Source organism: Melospiza georgiana, chromosome Z, assembly GCF_028018845.1.
Source record: "Melospiza georgiana isolate bMelGeo1 chromosome Z, bMelGeo1.pri, whole genome shotgun sequence".
Lineage (NCBI taxonomy): Eukaryota > Metazoa > Chordata > Aves > Passeriformes > Passerellidae > Melospiza > Melospiza georgiana.
In genome coordinates, this window is record NC_080465.1 from 58,298,730 (window position 1) to 58,316,270 (window position 17,541).

Below are 17,541 nucleotides of genomic sequence, written 5' to 3' on the forward strand. Positions count from 1 at the left end.
TACATATCCGTGTCCACAGAGCCAGTTGTCTCATGATAGGAAGGCAATCAGATTGACAAGGCTTGGTTTGCACTTGCTACATCAGTGCTGCCTGTTCCCAGTCATCTTTCTGTCCTTATGATGTGGTTTCCAGGAAAATTGGTGCCATGATTTTCTTGGGGATTGAAGCCAGGCTTACTGCCTTCCATTGATATTCAGACTATGTATATGACAATGATGGAAATTACTTCAGTATAAAATAGCGCAAAGAAAATGAGTTATGTTTTAGTGTCCCCAGGAAAGTGAAAATTGAGCTGATATATAACAGCTTGGTCTGTAGGGGCTATTTTAGCTTAAAACCTAGGGGTTAAAATCAACAACTCCAACCACTTCTGCAATCCATTTCTGAAATGTTTTTTTTTAAATCTTTTTATAAGAGGTCTGCAGTCAGAACAGAAGTAAATATGCAGCATGCCTTTCAGTTTGTAGTACGAAGATCTTTTTGCATCCTTGTTTTGAAGATTTGGGAGGATGGGATGCTTTGTTTTGATTTGTTTTTTGCTATTGGTATGCATTGAGTAAAATATCCTGAAATGGCTGAAAAGTCACAGAGTTTATGTTTGGATTAATAGATTTAATGTAGACTGCAGATACAGTTATGATTAATTCATTGTTGTCAATGTTGGATTTTTTTTTTTTGAGAGACCTTTATAAAACACAACAAACCATTTTCTATCCATAGGTTAGCTTTGTTCTTACTATGGACTTTTGGGGAAACTTAATAGTTGTAACATTTAAGATAATTTTGAAAGATAATTCTTTTCTGTATTTTCAATTTAATTTATAGTTCAGGGCAAAGCTTTGCTTACATTGTAGGGCAACAATTTACTACAAAGTAGTAAGCTTTGCACTTGTAAATGTTTATGATTTATGCATACTTTTAGTTGTATCAAATAGCCAAGATGAAGAAGTAAATCAAGCAATAGGATAAATTTTACTTGGGAAGTCATAGCCCTCTAAGTGCCATATGTTTCATGGAGTTTTATGTGTAGGAGGAAAGTTGGTAAGTTTGTTAGTTAGTGATTTTCTTTGTATCAGTTAATTAAGTTTGTATTGAGTACAGCAATGTATACTGTACCAACTTAATGGTAACTATGGTTACCATAACCAGATCATAGACAAGTAACTCTATACCATTTATTTTTGTGACTCTGAAGGGAAAAGTATTTACCTGTATTAAATGTATTTTATATACAAAATATAAAGTGAAATACTTTTTCTGCATGAGAGGTGACTATGTCATCTTTCCTCCCACATGAGGTCTTTTCAGTCCTTGGGACTTTCTTCCTCCAGGCATTTTCCTTATGGTTCTTTAGGTAACAAAAAAGTTAAACAATGAAATTTTATTTTCAAAACTTAAAGCAGAAATATATAAATTTATGTGTTACCATTTCCAGACAGCTTCTTTTTTTTTAACTTACAGTTAGTATCACTGCTTGAGTGGTTTTCCACCTTACTCCCAAATTAAGGTTAAAATATTATTTCAGAGAGAAGAGATTTAACCACATTTTCTTAACTCTTAGAGAAAGAAAGGGTTGCTCAAGGAGTACAGTCTGTCTCCTTTTCATTTCCTTGAGGCCTCTGGTTAGATTGGTTTTCTGTTGTGGTCATGCCATTCTATCTTTCTGCATTTTGTTGCAGTCTCATCCTTCATTCTCAAGAAATGTTGCCCAAGCAACTTAAGCGCAAAGGTTCAACAGTAAAATTATCACAGGAGACCTCAAGCAGCCTGAGGCAGATGAAGACAGTAGGGAAAAAACTAAATACACCGTGTTAAAATACAGGTTGGCCATGCTGAGAAGTGATACAGCATTCCACTGGGAAAACTTGTGAGGTTGGGCAATTTTGTTTCTAAATATCTCTAGGATTTACAAAAGATGAAGTATTTACTTGTTCACATACGTTTCTGGGCACTATGTTTTGCGAGCACTTGCTATAAATACTAAAATACCAGTAGTGTAAAATGTTTTTTAAATGACCACTGACCAATCTCCCTTTTGCATCACTTCGGTACCATAGGGAAAGGATTTCCTTGATCCCCTATATGTCTATTACACGGATGTACTGTATGGAAATTTAGTCAGGGAATAAGGATTGACATTTGATTATGAGAACAGTGAAGTTCAGAGCTATGTCCTCTGTCTATGTTTTTACTTTAATTTCAAGGGAACTGCAATGAAAACCAGGAATGTACTTAAATGCATGACTGTAAATGGAATTGGCTGAGATTCCTGGTAGAAGGCCAGTTTTTGTACAGATTCTGTCTGGCTTGCTTTGCTATTTCCTGGTGGCACTGAAATGTAGCTGTTATGAAAGGTCTTGATTATAAAGGAATTAAAGACAATGTCATAGTACCTGTCAGCTGGATGTCCAAAAGCCTAGGCAGAATTAGAGTTTTTACCAGGAAACCAGTACCAACTGGAATTTTGCACTGATACATCTATGGTAGCCTTTATTTGCTACAAGATGAACTACAATGCTTGATGCATTATTTATGTCAGGATATGATTAACAAACATTCACTTAATCATCAAAATACTCTTAAAATTTCAAAACAGAAATAAATGAATTGCATAAAAAGTTGTATCACTCAGTGAGTCTTTCATTTGAGGCATAAGCGACATGAGTTGTGAGCTGTGATTCCTCTGCTGGATGAGCAAGGTAGCAAAGCAGTGATTTCTTCCACTGCTGTGCATGGTTGCAGCAGCTAAACACCTTTTGACACATGGAAATGGAAATTGGCATGTACTGCCTTTCTGCACATAGCAGATTAGCTAAACTGCAGGATTTAGTAATTTGCATGGCAGACAACCACCAGCCTCCTCATCAGTGCAGGGACTAAACGTGCAGTAAGCATTATGGGCAAAATGATGGAGCTTTTTCTCATGGCATCAAGATTTGCTCTGGAGAATAAAATTCTGTTGCCTTAACGTAAGTTTTTGTAGGCAAGCATTTGTAAAGAAAAGCCTTTTCTATATATAAGCAATATTTAAGCTATACTGTAGGGAGTGTTATTAACATATATAACTTAAGGTTTCTATTTGTAATTGTAATAATATATTGAAATCAGATGGCAGTGTATTGTCTATATTCAACAGTATTTTACAAATTGCAAGTGTTTGTGTCTAATTGCATGCTAATTTTAAAGTTCATTTCCACAAATCACTTTAAATGAAATATCAAAATTGTTTTGGTGACTGTTAAAATTTCAGTGCATTCAGATGTTTATAATTTATCTGGATGATTTTCATCTTTCTCTTTTGTTTCTAATTCAATAGACCAACATAAATAAAAGATAGAAAATACTTTTTAGGTTGCCTATTTTTGGTCTTATCTTGTAGAATATTTTCTTCTCTCTCCAGAGCTTTGTCCATTCATTTTTTAAATAACTCAGGCAAATGAAAATAACACTGTAGCACCAACAACAGCAGAAGATTTTTTCCAAATCCACTAAGCTGATCTGTTACACCATATTTTTAACACCTGAATGTTAAAAATATGGTTTTTTTGCTAATTTTATTTCTATTACATCTGCTTATTGCAGTTTTAAGTCTTATAAACTTCTAATGTTTTTTTTAAAAATTAGGCTCCCCAGGAGTGAGTAGATAACTGTCAAAGCCACCTTAATAGCTTTTGGCTATAAAATAAATTAAAATATAATACAGTATGGTTTTTTGTATAATTTATGTTTTATATAGATATTAATAGATAAATATGAATTATAGATGTATATTACATAACGTATACATATAAAAATAAAAATATCATGGAAAGTTCTGTAAGAAGACTGCTTCTTGGTAATCCTTGGTTGACTGATTGATTTCTCCTCTTTCTAAAACCCTTAGAGAGATTGGAAATTTTGAATTCTAATTCTTGCACATTTAAGTGCTTTTGACATGAAAGAAAGAAAGAAAGAAAGAAAGAAAGAAAGAAAGAAAGAAAGAAAGAAAGAAAGAAAGAAAGAAAGAAAGAAAGAAAGAAAGAAAGAAAGAAAGAAAGAAAGAAAGAAAGAAAGAAAGAAAGAAAGAAAGAAAGAAAGAAAGAAAGAAAGAAAGAAAGAAAGAAAGAAAGAAAGAAAGAAAGAAAGAAAGAAGGAAAGAAAGAAATGCAAAAATTATTTTTGCATGAATTCATATATGTCCATAATGCCCTGGTGTATGAAAGATATCAATCATAATTAATTTTAAAAGCTTTTTTGTCCAGGCTTCACTGAAGGCTGATCAAATGCAGTGTCTTGTACATTTGCATTTTAGGTAATAACAGGAAGAAAACGGAAGGACAGTTAAGCCTTACAGAGGTTTATTTTCAGTTAAATCGAAATACGACTTATTGATTAAGGAAGCACTCTACAGTGTAGTAGATGCATGTCATTAAAAAATATTTTTAATTTCACATAACTGTGTTCAATACACCAGATTTCCAAACAGTTGTATTTGGTAGTATTGTTTCCAGACATAAAAATAACTTCAAATTAAATTAAGAGTAGGCCAATGATCAGTTACTTATAGCAAAGATATTTTTATTTTTCTGTTATAGCAACCTTAGACTTGAAGCTAACACCCATTTAGGAGCCTCTGGGTTCACAGGTTATGCACAGCTGAACAGAGACCTTCCCTCTGACAGACATTTCTGATGTGTTTATATGTGTCAGTTTAATTTAATCTGTTTAAAATAAAGTGAAGTTAAATTACAATTTGCTCTGAGTGGTAGTGCACTATGGATGAAATTTGTCTGGTTTACTCAACTATTCCAGCTGATCATCCAGAAGATGTTTCCCTTTCCTACAAACCTGGTCCTTTCAACTTCAATAGCCAAGTACCATTGCAACCAAAAAAACCAGTTTTGCTTGATACAGTTCAAGGTGTAGGGATGATTTTCCAATTCCAGTTGGAGACATTATACTTTATCTTTTGCAGAGTAGGGGCTGTACATCAGTTGATTTCCATTCCACAAACTTAGCGCTGGAAAAAGAAATATGGTATGTTGCTTTTGCCAAAATAAATGGGACTATAAAAAGGAGAAAAAATAATTGGATGCCTTGTTAAATATTCAAAAAAAAAGAGAGGTTCATATGTCAAAGCCAACATCTTCAAACTACTCTGGGTATTTTTGTGTATCCTTCTCTGCTTAATTTCAGTGTGTCAGGTTCTTCCCTTTGATTGCTGACAATGTTTTTAAGCCCAGCTGTCATTAGTGTTCAAGCACACTTTTGGCTATTCACTGCTGATTGTGCTACAGCTTCTCAAGTCACAGAATTCAAACTTAGTTTGGTAAGGGGTTTGCTGCATGTTTCCTCATTAAATTATTACCAAGCTTTTGAATAATAGCCGTGTATTCTGATTATTGTGAGCCAGTGCACAGAGGAAGAAAAGCTGTTGAGCAAAGCAAACATTTTCTTAGCTGAAAGTTGTGGCTTAAAATGTTTTGCTCATGCAAGCAAGAGACATGTGTGTACTCAGTAAAAGAACTTGAGGATGAAATAGCCAGGCTCCTTGCTGCACTGTGTAATTCTTCATGTAAACTGGCCTTGATTCCACACAACTGCTTTGAAGAAGTATTTAAAAAAATGTTTCAGGGAAGATCAGAAAAATATTAACTGATAAATCTATTGCCTGTATAAGGTGAGTTAATTATTATATGGAATGCAGTTAGTGAACATGTGAATAAATGCAATGTATCCAGGAAGTGTTGACACAGCTGTTAAGAGAGGTTGTACTTCAGTACTTTGGAGAAGTCAGGAAGCAATAAAGAAGACCTGGTTGATACAGTCCGTTGGGATTTCCAAGAAGCATTTCCCACAAGGGAAGGTGATTTTCCAAAGAGGAAAGAATCCTGAACTGCAGGATTCCTTTCCACAGGATGTTATGGATGTTATGTTCTGTGGGCTACAAGACTGATCAGATGAACTTACGAGAGTACAGAGGCATAAGCTCCAGTTTAGAAAATCCCTGGCCACATTTTTCATGTGAGGAAAGTGTTCTGGAAAAGTACTATTACATTTTCACTGGTTCTCATGGCCTTTCTTTATCTCCCACTGCTGAATGCTGATAGAAACTGCATAGTGTGTCTTTTCTGTAACCCAGAATGTTCTTGTAAGGATGCAGTTCCACACATGGAAATTTCCAGAAAATATGGTAATTGGGAGTTTTCAAATGGCATAGCTTCTGTGTTTGATAGATGAAGTGTAGTACTATATGACTTCAGTTTAACATATAATTTCAGTATAACACTGTTGTCAAAATATTTGGTTTTCCAGAGAGATGTCTGCTAATCTGGGGACAGATTTTGCCAGTGTGTTCTATTGGTATTTAGTGGCACTTTCATGATAGTATTCTTTGTTGATTTTCTTCTCTTTGTCAGTTTTACATGAAGTACTGAAAATAGCAAAATATGGTTGTAACTTTAAAACAGTGGCAAAATATTCAAATGAACTTACATTATTCTAATGTAGTGGAAGGCTTTCAGTATTTTTGCCCTACTTCAAGTCTATAACATTTTGTGTGGAGGTACAATGATCTATAATTACTATAGATTTTCCTATTGAAAAATGTATTCAAAAAGTTTCTAACTATCCCTACTTTTTATTATAGTGATATTTTAAAAGGTGTCTAAAAATGTAGGAAGTTTATTTTCTGCTATATATGTATTTACAGTTTGCAAAATTAGGATTTCTTTTCAAGAAATGTGCTGGAAAGAGACTAGGAAATTGGCATTGTCCTACAAATATCAGTGAAACCGTAAAGAAACTACATAGGTGCTTTTATCATACATACAATATGTCAGTAACAAAATTCAGTTAATATTTTGGAAAGCTGCTGAAAGGAAGAAATTATGCATTACTTCCCCTTCCACAGCTTCTGAGAATGTTTCTGGCATCTTTTGGCTCATTTTGTTTGCTAATCAAGTCCACCTAGATATTTGTAAATAATCCAAATACCCTCACTGCTGTACACCAGCAATGCGGTTCTTTGGAAGGTGAGATGGGTTCTTTTTCTCTTCTTCTCGATCTCATTTACATGCTGATTAGCTAAGATCAATATCTTGTATATCAAGAGCTACCAGCTCTTTGAAATTCCTCCTTTTTTTTTTCTTCCTCTGACATTTGGGAATGTAGCATGAACAGAACAGCCCCATAGCTGCTGAAAAATCAACTCTTTAAAGATATACACGTTACTTGGAATAAGTCACTCCTTCATCTTCCTTTTCAACGGCTGCCTTATAACTGGAGTTAAAAACTGTGTGAACATCCTACCCCTTGATTATATACAGGTGGATGACTTCTACACCAGAAACCTTGGCCTTTTTTCTTAGACTGAGATTTTAGCTGCTAGAATTTCTGTTAATAAATCCCAGCTTGACTTCCTGAGTCCATATGTCTGAAAAGTCCTACAGTCCATGGCAACCAGGGTGCCAGTGATTTTTGTCTTTTGTGTCATTGTCATGTCATGACAAAACTGTCCCAGCCAGTCAGATTCCTTGTCGTTTTCTCCTACATACCTTTTTTCAGCCCATTCAGAAATTCCAGATCCTCTTTCCTTTCCTTTAATAGAGGTTCAAATTTTTCTTTTAATTCCTTATGACTTTTTTAACTCTTTCTTTATTTTTTTACTGGAAAAGTGTGAAGAAAAAGTGACAGTGAGACACAGCATCGTTCTTACATCACCAAAATGAACAATGAGAAAAAATTGAATTTTAGAATACAGCTATAGAATATATGGCATGAGATTTCCTGCAGGGTTTTCTAAAACTATGTCTTATTGACTCGCAAAATGTCCTGTTAATCTCAGTCCTGTCTTTGTAGTATTATTTTCCTGGAAAAAAAAATTATTAGTAGTATAAAGTCAGTTATTTTCTCGGAAAAGTGAGATAGATTTTTTTCTTATTTTACATTTATTTCAATCTTATTAATTAAGTCTTGCTTCTTCTGGAAAAAGTAGTTAAAAGAATTCTTATAGATTATGTCTACTAATTGGTCTGTCTACTAATTGGTCTATTTATTTTGATTGGTAGAAAATATATGGGAAAATATGTTTATCTGTGTGTTGGTGTGTGTTTGCACCTGTATGTACTTCCATTTTGAAGAGACAGCTTTTACGTTATTGAGAATTATGAAATATAATATCATTTACAAAGTGCATGAGAACTGCTTCTCAAAACTCAATTTCAGCATTATTCAGTGTGTGCATGGAGCTGAGGTTGCCATCTGCAGAGCTGTGCATTTCATGCCTTTCATGTGTTTCCAGCTCTGATAGCCATTGGGAGATACAGCATGACAATAGAGACGGTGGATGTTGGATGGTGCAAAGAGATCACGGACCGTGGAGCCACCCAGATTGCTCAGCGCAGCAAGTCCCTCCGGTACTTGGGACTGATGAGATGTGATCAGGTAAGGAGCCTTTTCCTGAGCTGGTGCCTCGTTCTGAGTGTGATAGTGTTCCTGTGTGTGTGAGGGAGGCAGCAGGATTTATGTTCTTCTGAACAAAATGTTCAGTAGTCACTACTCTAGCAACTGTTCTGGTGTGCTGTGTTCACATAGGCAGCTCAAAAGTCACACAGAGGGCTAGAAGGAGCATTATGAATGTTTGCTGATGTAGATTTTCAAAATACATCTGTAGGTTACACTCGCAGCCTGAGGTGCTCACAAGTTTTTTATAAAATCTGCCCTCTGACTGTTTTGAATACTTTTGTCTGAAAGTGGTTGGCATGTCATGTTGTAAGCGTGACAGACTACTTTGTCTCTTAAAAAGAAAGGGAAAAAAAAATCTTAGTGTAACTTCAAGAGTGATACAGCAATTTTCTATATGTCTGTGCTCTTGATCATATATCGTGGTTTTTAAAACAGAAGGACAAAGGTTTTAATGAAATCATAATGATAAAAAGAGAAAAACAGACTGAGTTTCTTACTATGTAGCTTTATACTCGGAGAATAGTAGGAATGTCTACAAGTTTTAGCACTTAATCATTAGAAGAAAAAAAGAAGAAGCCAGTCCATCTCCACTTCACCCTGTATAGAGCCTTCAGAAATCACGTTCCTGTTTAGAAGAGAGATCAAGTCCCAGGAACACAGCAGAATAGCTAAAGGAAAAATCATTAGAGGTCCAGAGTCTCTGACCTTAAGTCTTCACATAATCCAGCAGGGATTGTTTCTTTTCCAGCCATCATCAACAAAATGTCTGGCTTGTGATGCCCATCATAAGCACCTCTCAGGTTTGTGGATTTCTGGTTGGATACTCTCTATGGAAAAACAGGTTTTAGTCTAAGAAACTTCATGCTCCAAACCATTATCTTGCATACTTCACAGTGCACTATAGAAGACAGTGACAAAACACAGTATTTCAAATGGCAAGGAATAATAATGTCCAGGTCAGTGGTAAAATTAGAAGTAGCATTTTGCAAAGCCAGCCTTAGGCATTTTCCAGTTTGCAAGGAGGTTGAGCACTTTGGAAGAATTGCTCTGTCTATCAAAGCTGAGTCCACTTAATCTCCTAAACATTAGTGTTTTATGAGAGCCAACAGACAAAAAGAGTGTGTGACTCTCTTTGATGGATTGTGCTAAGATTATGTACTTAGAGAATGTTAAAAGGGTAACTTGACCTTGGGAATTAGACCTGACCCAGAACCATCTAACCACTTCTGCACGTGTATTTATTTTTTGAATTTAGCTAATGTTGAACAATCAACAAGGATCTAATAAATGCAATAATTTTGTCCTGTCTTTAACTGCTATAGAAAGTCAATGATCTTGATGTTGAAAACAAGCTCTACTCTCTCATAAGTTAAACTATATGTCATTTTCATAGACATGTACTACAGTCTGTATTCCTTTAATTGCTGGTAAACGCTTTTCTCAGTTTTTAGAGGAGTATACAACATCTTTTGTATTAAAAAAAGTCAACTTCTAAAAGGGAAAAAAAAATATTACTTAAGAAAGCTTCAGGGAAGATATAAAAGCACTGTTGACTGTGTGCCTTGCGAGTGTGTGTGTGAATCTTCAAGTATCCAAAGTATGGTAGATAAAAGATGTTAGAGAAATTTGTAAACACTGTTACAGTGAACAGTGTAGTAGCGGGACTACCACTGGGAATTATTTTCTTGTTTGCAAAGCCTTGATGGGAAGAATAGCTCCACAGACAGAATGAAGTAAGTATCCTTAACTTAAGGGATTTTTGGCAGCTAGAAGATGCCAACTCCCTTTTTCCTCTGCAAATGAACAGAGAAATTACTGAACAAAATTGCGTTCTCAACTGTCACTCCCCAGTATCATGCAGAACTCATTTTTTCCAGTGGCTGCTCTATTAAATTAAAAATGTCAGTGTCCAGCACATCATTAAAGAGAATTCTTGGGTGGTGCTGAAAGGTTTATTTACACTCCCGGTTGGCCAAAATTCTTGTCTTTGTACTGTTGTCAGCTTGCAGTGAAGAGAAGGTTTGAAGATTTGTCCCATCTAACCAGGCTTCCTTTTCTGAGGTACTGACTGTTATGCTCATACCAGGTAGCTTTTATGCCTAAGAATTCCCAGGCATTTGGAAGGGAAGTACTTAAACACAGTTACATAAGGAACATATGTAAGTAGACTTCAAATGGGTACCACTAAAACACTCTTTATGAGCCAGGCATTTTGGAATTTCTTTGATATGCACTTGACATAAATTAGAGGCGTCAAGGGTCCTCCCCAGAAAGATCAAGAGAGGCTGTGAGACTGGGTAAAGACAGTCTCTGTTTTATGCCATTGATTATCCAAGTGCCTCCAGGCAGTGTGTTTCAGTAGATGCAAAGCATTATTGATCCACACCATGAAAATAATCAAATTATTCATTTTTCATCAAACTGCTATTGCCTTTCTTTTTATTATTTTTCCTACCATCTTACATGCACACCACAGGAGCAATATGGTCTTTGCCTTAAAATAGATGACATTGTGTTGAGAAATATAATTTAAAAATGCTGACTTTACTATGAGGTCATCATAATGAGAGCATATATTTTAGTTGGAACTTTTCTGTATCAGATGGGATCCATCTAAGAGACATCAGACCTCCTGAAGTGTGAAAGTGATCTTGTATAGTCTCTAAATGTTTTTAAATACCTACATTCTGCACAACAGAATTCCCCACTTGTCTGCATTCCAACATGAACAGGTACTTGAAGCAGCTAGGCCCCTTCTCCCTTCTGATCTCTCTCACAGGACAGGTTATCGACTGTGCAAATAAATTTTTGTGTCCATGGGTATGCAGGCACAAGGCAGCCCTCAGGACTGCTCAAGTCATGTGTTCCATAGTAAGAAAATGTTGCTATTCTGAGTCTCCATTTCTTTTGAAAGCAGTAACAGATAAAATCAGTAGATATTTAAGGCCTAAGCAGGGCATTTTAGAGGTTTGTAATTGGAAAAGGCATGAATGAGAAGACATTTCTGTTTTGCATTCCAGTGTTCTGCCTGTGTTTGCGCTGTGCCGTGCTTCCAGGGGCAGCAAGCCAGGCTTTGTTCCTTCTTGTCAGCTCTTCACAGTGCTCTGGGAGCCGGGTGCAACCACAAACTCGCCATTCCTCTGCACAGAGGAGTGCTGTGCTGCTGGGGGCTGCAGCCCACGGTTGTGTTTCAGGACTTGATGAGGCTGTGTTGGAGCGCGTGGCGGGTTGGTGCTGCTCAGGGGCCGAGCAGCTCTTGGTTTGTCACCCCGGAAAACACCAAGAAAAGCATAACAAGGGGTTATATTAAATTCGCTTCAGGTTAGTCCCCCACAGCAGAATGAAAACATGAGTGTTCATTCTTCCAACCAAATTTTAATTGTAGCTCTGTATTTTTTATCACAGCTTAGGAAAGGGGATATTTTAAAGATAATTGAACCTTTCCTTTAATTACTTTAAGTATCTTGAGAAAGGTGTGGGCAGTTACAGGATGCTTTCTTTCCTCCCACAAACACTGGCATCAGAATTCCTAAGAGCTTTTCTTGCGTCCTAAGGGCATAAAATGATGCCTGCGTCAAAATAACAGATTTAAATGCACATTTCAAGTTTTTCTTTCTGAACACAGTGTACTGTACATCCCTATCATTAAACTGACCTAGATCCTATTTACTACTTCTAGTTAATTAATTGATTAATTAATTAGGTATATTTTGTATTTCATATTTTAAAAAATGGAGGAAAAGGGTGATGTTCTCCATACTATTTATTTCTAGAAATCATTTGAAAGATGTCTTTATAGCACTTCTTTTTTGTGCTTTCACAAGAAGTGAAACAGCTTTACATAGTGGCAGCTTGAAGTCTTTACCCGTGGGGAAAATGGCTGGGTATCAACTAGGAAATAGGACTAAAAATTTGTTGTTTCTTTTTTTTTCTGGGTGATAGCTTAACTGGTTGAACAATGTGTCACAATAATCTTCCTGCAACTTTTCTCACACACAATTTTCATATTTCAATATCCTTTTCCTATAACTGTGGTGCAATTTGTAGCAGTTATCAACAGTGCTCCCACATAAATGCAGGAGACATTTCTTGGGAAAATAGGCAGAAAAATGACACTGAAAAACAGAGGCCACAAAATTCAATATTCACCACTATGTGTGAATGAAATGAAATGAAGAGAGTCCAACAAAGCTGGCTGTGAAAGGATACACAACTTAGTTAATAAATCATGTTGGCCCTTATTCCTTGCTTTTTTTCCCTTGCTTTTTTTCTTTCCATTTTTTGAGATGAATTTCTCAGAAAAGACATGGTTGCTTTTCATGAAAATACTTCTGGAAGCTTGTAGCTTATTCCAGATGACTTTCTCAGATAAATTGTAGCATATATTTCCTATTCTAGTTTTGCTGAAATATTAGAGCACAGAAGTTGATAGTCAGTACAACTGACAAAATGACAAACTATTTTATGTTCCCTGAGGAAAAAAGATAGATGATCCCTGAAAATAAAAAATGGTCAGTTAAGAAATCATTTGCATCTTAAGTAAGAGTAAGATTTTTAGACTATATGTGAATTTTTAATATAATTTATCACTTTGTCCTTCTACAAAACCTGTTTTACAAATATTTGTAAATACATATTCAGTGAAGACCACAAATCATTAGCAGAGTTAGGAATGCAGCTCCTGTTTAAGTGAAACATTTTGACCTATCACTCACAAGCTTTTAATTTACACAGCTAGTCTGCAACTGAAGGTGAGTGAAAAAGAGCATTAGCTCATTTATATATCCTAGGTTCTAGAGATAAATCTTTCAATTTCCAATACATTTTTGAGCTTAAGGCGGCTTAATCAATGACAGAATAGTGAGAATACAGAGCCATGGTTTGTTTTAATGTAATTATCACAGCAATTTGCCTTCCACTTTCAGAAAATGCTATCATTAGCCTGATCAGAAAACCTGGCAAATTGCTACCATTTCTTCTTTTATATTACAAGGGATTCATTTTGAGATTTGAAATTATGGTTTTGTGATTTGAAGAGGAATGAAAATATCCAATCCTTCTCTTTAAGAAAAATTCTGTAGCCTTTTTTTTTTCTTAAATTACTATAATTTGTTCAAGTACGTTGCTGCATATTAAAAAGGAATTGCTGTATTTTTTAAAGTTTTATGTGTATGATGTAGGAGCTGCAATTGATACATCTCTCTATGAATAATGAAGATTTTAGATTCATGAGATCTGTGAATCTCATTAGAAGGAAACCACAGCTATCCCACAACAAAAGAAGAATAGCATTTATTTCACTTTGGTTTTCAATACAACAATTTTAAAAGTCTGAACAATACTACTTTTGGCTTTTTCCCCCTAGCTTACTAGGATAACAGATCCATTATGTGTGTAAACGAAAGCATCTGCTAAAACACACACACAAAAAAAAAGGGGTTTTATACAAGCTAAAGATTTTGCTCTTCTAGTTTAACTGTTTCTTTGCTAAAAGATTTTTATTCTCCAAGCTGATTCCTCTGCAGCAGTTCTATGGCACTCTGCTGAAGATGGAATTTTCCAGAATTAATGAAATTGTCCTTGTTTCTAAAAAGCACCCACCTGAACCATGTCATTCTCTAAGAGAAAGATGGACCCTCAGATGATGATCAACAGTTCAAAAACATGATAAGGCCAGCTCTTAAGGAAGAATGCAGTGTGAACTGGTCAGCATCTTTATGAATAAAAAAATCAAAAAGGGAGAAGTTTATTTAGAAACACTGCTCCCTGGAACTTCCAGTTATTTTTGCCAGCTGGCAACTTTTGAGAAAGACTTCTCTGTTAGTTTTACATGCCATCATTTTGACAGATATTACAGTAATGTGCTCAAATTATTGTTAATGTAGTCAAATAGGAAGGAAAATATTCAGTGTTATTAATTCAACAGGCAGAAAGTAATCTGAAAGAATATTTATCGCTATATAAATTGCCACTGTCATTTCACTGCATCTGGGTCTTTATTAACTGCAATTTTTAGAAGAAAAAAGTTTTTGAAATGTGTGTAATACCGGTAATATTTTTACCTGGAAATATTCCATAGGTGGAGTCTAGAAGTTCATCTGATGAAATGGGCAGAATTAGCAAACCAAATAATCTGCCAGCCTGAAGGGCTCCTTTAAAATGGTTTCTCTGCTTTAATAGAAAAATAAACCCTCACAATATGCAAAGAGAATCGAGAGTGAAACCTTTGTTACTTACACAACTTCAATAAAAAATAGTGTGTTGCAAAAAACTCTGCATCCTCACAGAGATCTGAAATGGGTGTTGCTAGTTTGCAGTAGACTGGGAGTTCGGGGCAATAGCATTCACATGAGAAAACTACCACAACAATGAATTCCATTCCTTTCAGGTGAGATTTAAACAAGAACTGTAAAGTAGATACACTCCACACCCCACAGGTAACCTTGCCGCACTTCCTGAAATCCTTCTGAAGTGCTACCGAGGTTAGAAGACGTGTGCATTCCATTTATTTCCATTCACACAGCAGAAAAGATTGCAGATATTTCTGTTTACCTACTCCTTTACCTTTACAAATATAAACAGGTAATTAATTTCTAGGATTTAAGGCAATATAGTTTTCAAATGTCATTATAATAACACTGTACAGACTGTACTTGCTGATTTCATTACTTATGAGTCTACAAATACAGTGCTTTTGTGTGTGTGCAAATGTGATTGTTTTTCTTCCTTTTTTTCAACAACATCATCCTCTAAGTCAAAGCACATTCTTTTCTCAAGTCATAAGGGACTTTATTTGGACTATAGGATATTGTGCTAATATTGGTAGTGCTGTTGTTTTGTTAAAGTCCTAAACAAGGGTTCTGCCCCTGGGCATAAGGGCAACTGAAACTCTGTGGAATATGTCTGCCTTAGCTGATCAACTGCACTTCACACAAAACGTTTCCAGAAATCTTTAATTTTGTTATGGCTACAGGCAACAGTTATAATTGGGCCACCTGAGAATATAATTCATTCAACTATTAGCAGAAAAAAATATCAAAGTACACTTTTTATAAGACACTCACTTGAGGAAGCAAAATACAAATTAGAGAAGAGAAAGAATGTGTGAAAATGTTTTGCTTATAACTCTAAGTGTGTATACATTGGATTTTTTGTAAAACGTTAGAGAAATTGGAACATAAAGAGTTTTCCATATCCATCATTATGGATACACACAATGTCTATAAAGTCATTGGCTTTCAAGCAGTACTTCTCTACATGTATTGAGCCAGAATCGCGTACAAATTCCAGTAGCTCTAATGCTGAAATACCACTCCTTAAGTAAAATGCCAGCAGTATTGTAAGAAAGCCCTTTGGAGACAAATCCATTTGCATTTCTTCTGTGTGAAGTTGATTTTGCAAATGTTTGTATGTAGAAATGTTATGGTAATACTTGTGCCATTTTTCTAACCTATCTGTATGGCAGCCCTAAAATCTTTTCGTCTGAATGCTATCTCTCACCTGCTAATATTTCCCTAAAATTCTTAGCAAGTACTAGATTTCTGAGATTAAGCTAGCAGTTCTATGTATTATTAATGCCTTTCTGTGCAGATATTGCTGACTCAGGGTATTATAATTCAGTCTGTTATTTTTTATTAATGAGTGATCTATAAAGTTGTGTAATTGTAGATACCAGCCTGTGTTGTCCTCAGAAATCAGCCAGCCAATGCCTCTTCCAAGGGCTAGGTTAGATACTATGCAGATATTATTCTAGCTGTCATCCTGAATAGTGTTCTGAGGGACTCCAGCAGGTTTTGGTACAAAGTTCTAGTAATGCACTTTTGCACTAATCCAGTTTTGCAAGCCTTAGCTTTTTAATTTATAACTGCTTATTGGTTTCAGTTATTAACTTGGAATGGAGATAATTTTTTCTTTTCAATTATCAAGTCAGTTTGTCATTAAATTGAAGTCATTAAGATGAGAAGATTTTTAGGTTTTGTTGTTGAAAAGGACCTATCAAACTCTTTAGATTAATGCTGAATACTCATACACTGCATAAAACTTGCAGTTTAAGTGATGACTCTACTCTTGCTTTTCAGTACTGCTCTAGATAACACAGACATTCTTGGCACATTTTAATGGCTTTAGAGTCTGATCCTGATGCACCTGTAGGAGTTTTGGAGACCAGTACTAAAGCTTACAATTCTTGGCAATTTAGTGAAAGAGTATCCAATCCCAGAGAAGATTTCCAGGACATGATATCAACTAAAGACAAGCTAAGGAAAAGTAACTAGAAAAGTCTTGTTTAGGAAAAGCCCTCTTTTTCTATTCCTGAGCAGTGAATGGAGGTGTCAGTCTCATTAAAAAGAAATGCCTGGTTTGGCTCATGGTTTCAAATGTAATCTCCAATTTACCTTAACAAAATTAGGAAAACTGGAATTCATCCTTTGAATTTAATAAGATCTGTTGTAGGAGCATAAGAAAAACACTAGGTTAAAAAAAATCCTGGCCCTTTGGAATAATTTTATATCTTTAGAAATTCCTAATTTTATAATCTAGAAATTAAAGAAAACAATGCTGAAATTATCATTAAACCAAATGACACAGCAAATTTAAATTAAAAAAAATAAAATTACCTAATAACTATTCTTGCTTGCATTTTGGATTTTTCATGAAGACTTGTGGAAAGTGACATGACATAACATAAATTTCTGAAGATATTCTGTGTCAGACAAGTGATATTTCAAATCAGTAAATGCTGGCAATAGGACTAGATGAGTAAATATAACATGCTAGATCAAAATATGAATGAATATTTTGTTGTGAGTAGCTTTCAGTTTACTCTGAGCCTGAAAAAATCAGCTCATAAGTGTTGGTTACTTTATTCTAGGAAAAATATTCACAGAATGGTGGCAGTTTTCCGGCTTTCTGGTATGGGCAGACCATTTTACCTAAAGGAGAGTAAGAGTGTTGAGCACTGATTTCCCATTTTTCTCAGTATTTCGGCCACATTTTGTGTGTACGTAGCAGAGTGATGGTGAAAGTTCTCCAAAGAGGCACTCACAAAACCCTTTTGCCAGTGTACAGTTCCACAGGGACTCAAAGGGTGTTTTTGT

General features: G+C 35.3%; 1 protein-coding gene across 1 annotated transcript in view; it reads left to right on the plus strand.

Moving 5' to 3' along the window:
- Positions 1-17,541, plus strand: part of FBXL17 (F-box and leucine rich repeat protein 17) — a 267,741-nt gene that overhangs the window by 244,450 nt on the left and 5,750 nt on the right. The window contains exon 8 of the mRNA XM_058043352.1: positions 8,283-8,425. Coding sequence (XP_057899335.1) covers positions 8,283-8,425 — 143 coding nt within the window. The remainder of the gene's footprint in view (positions 1-8,282; positions 8,426-17,541) is intronic.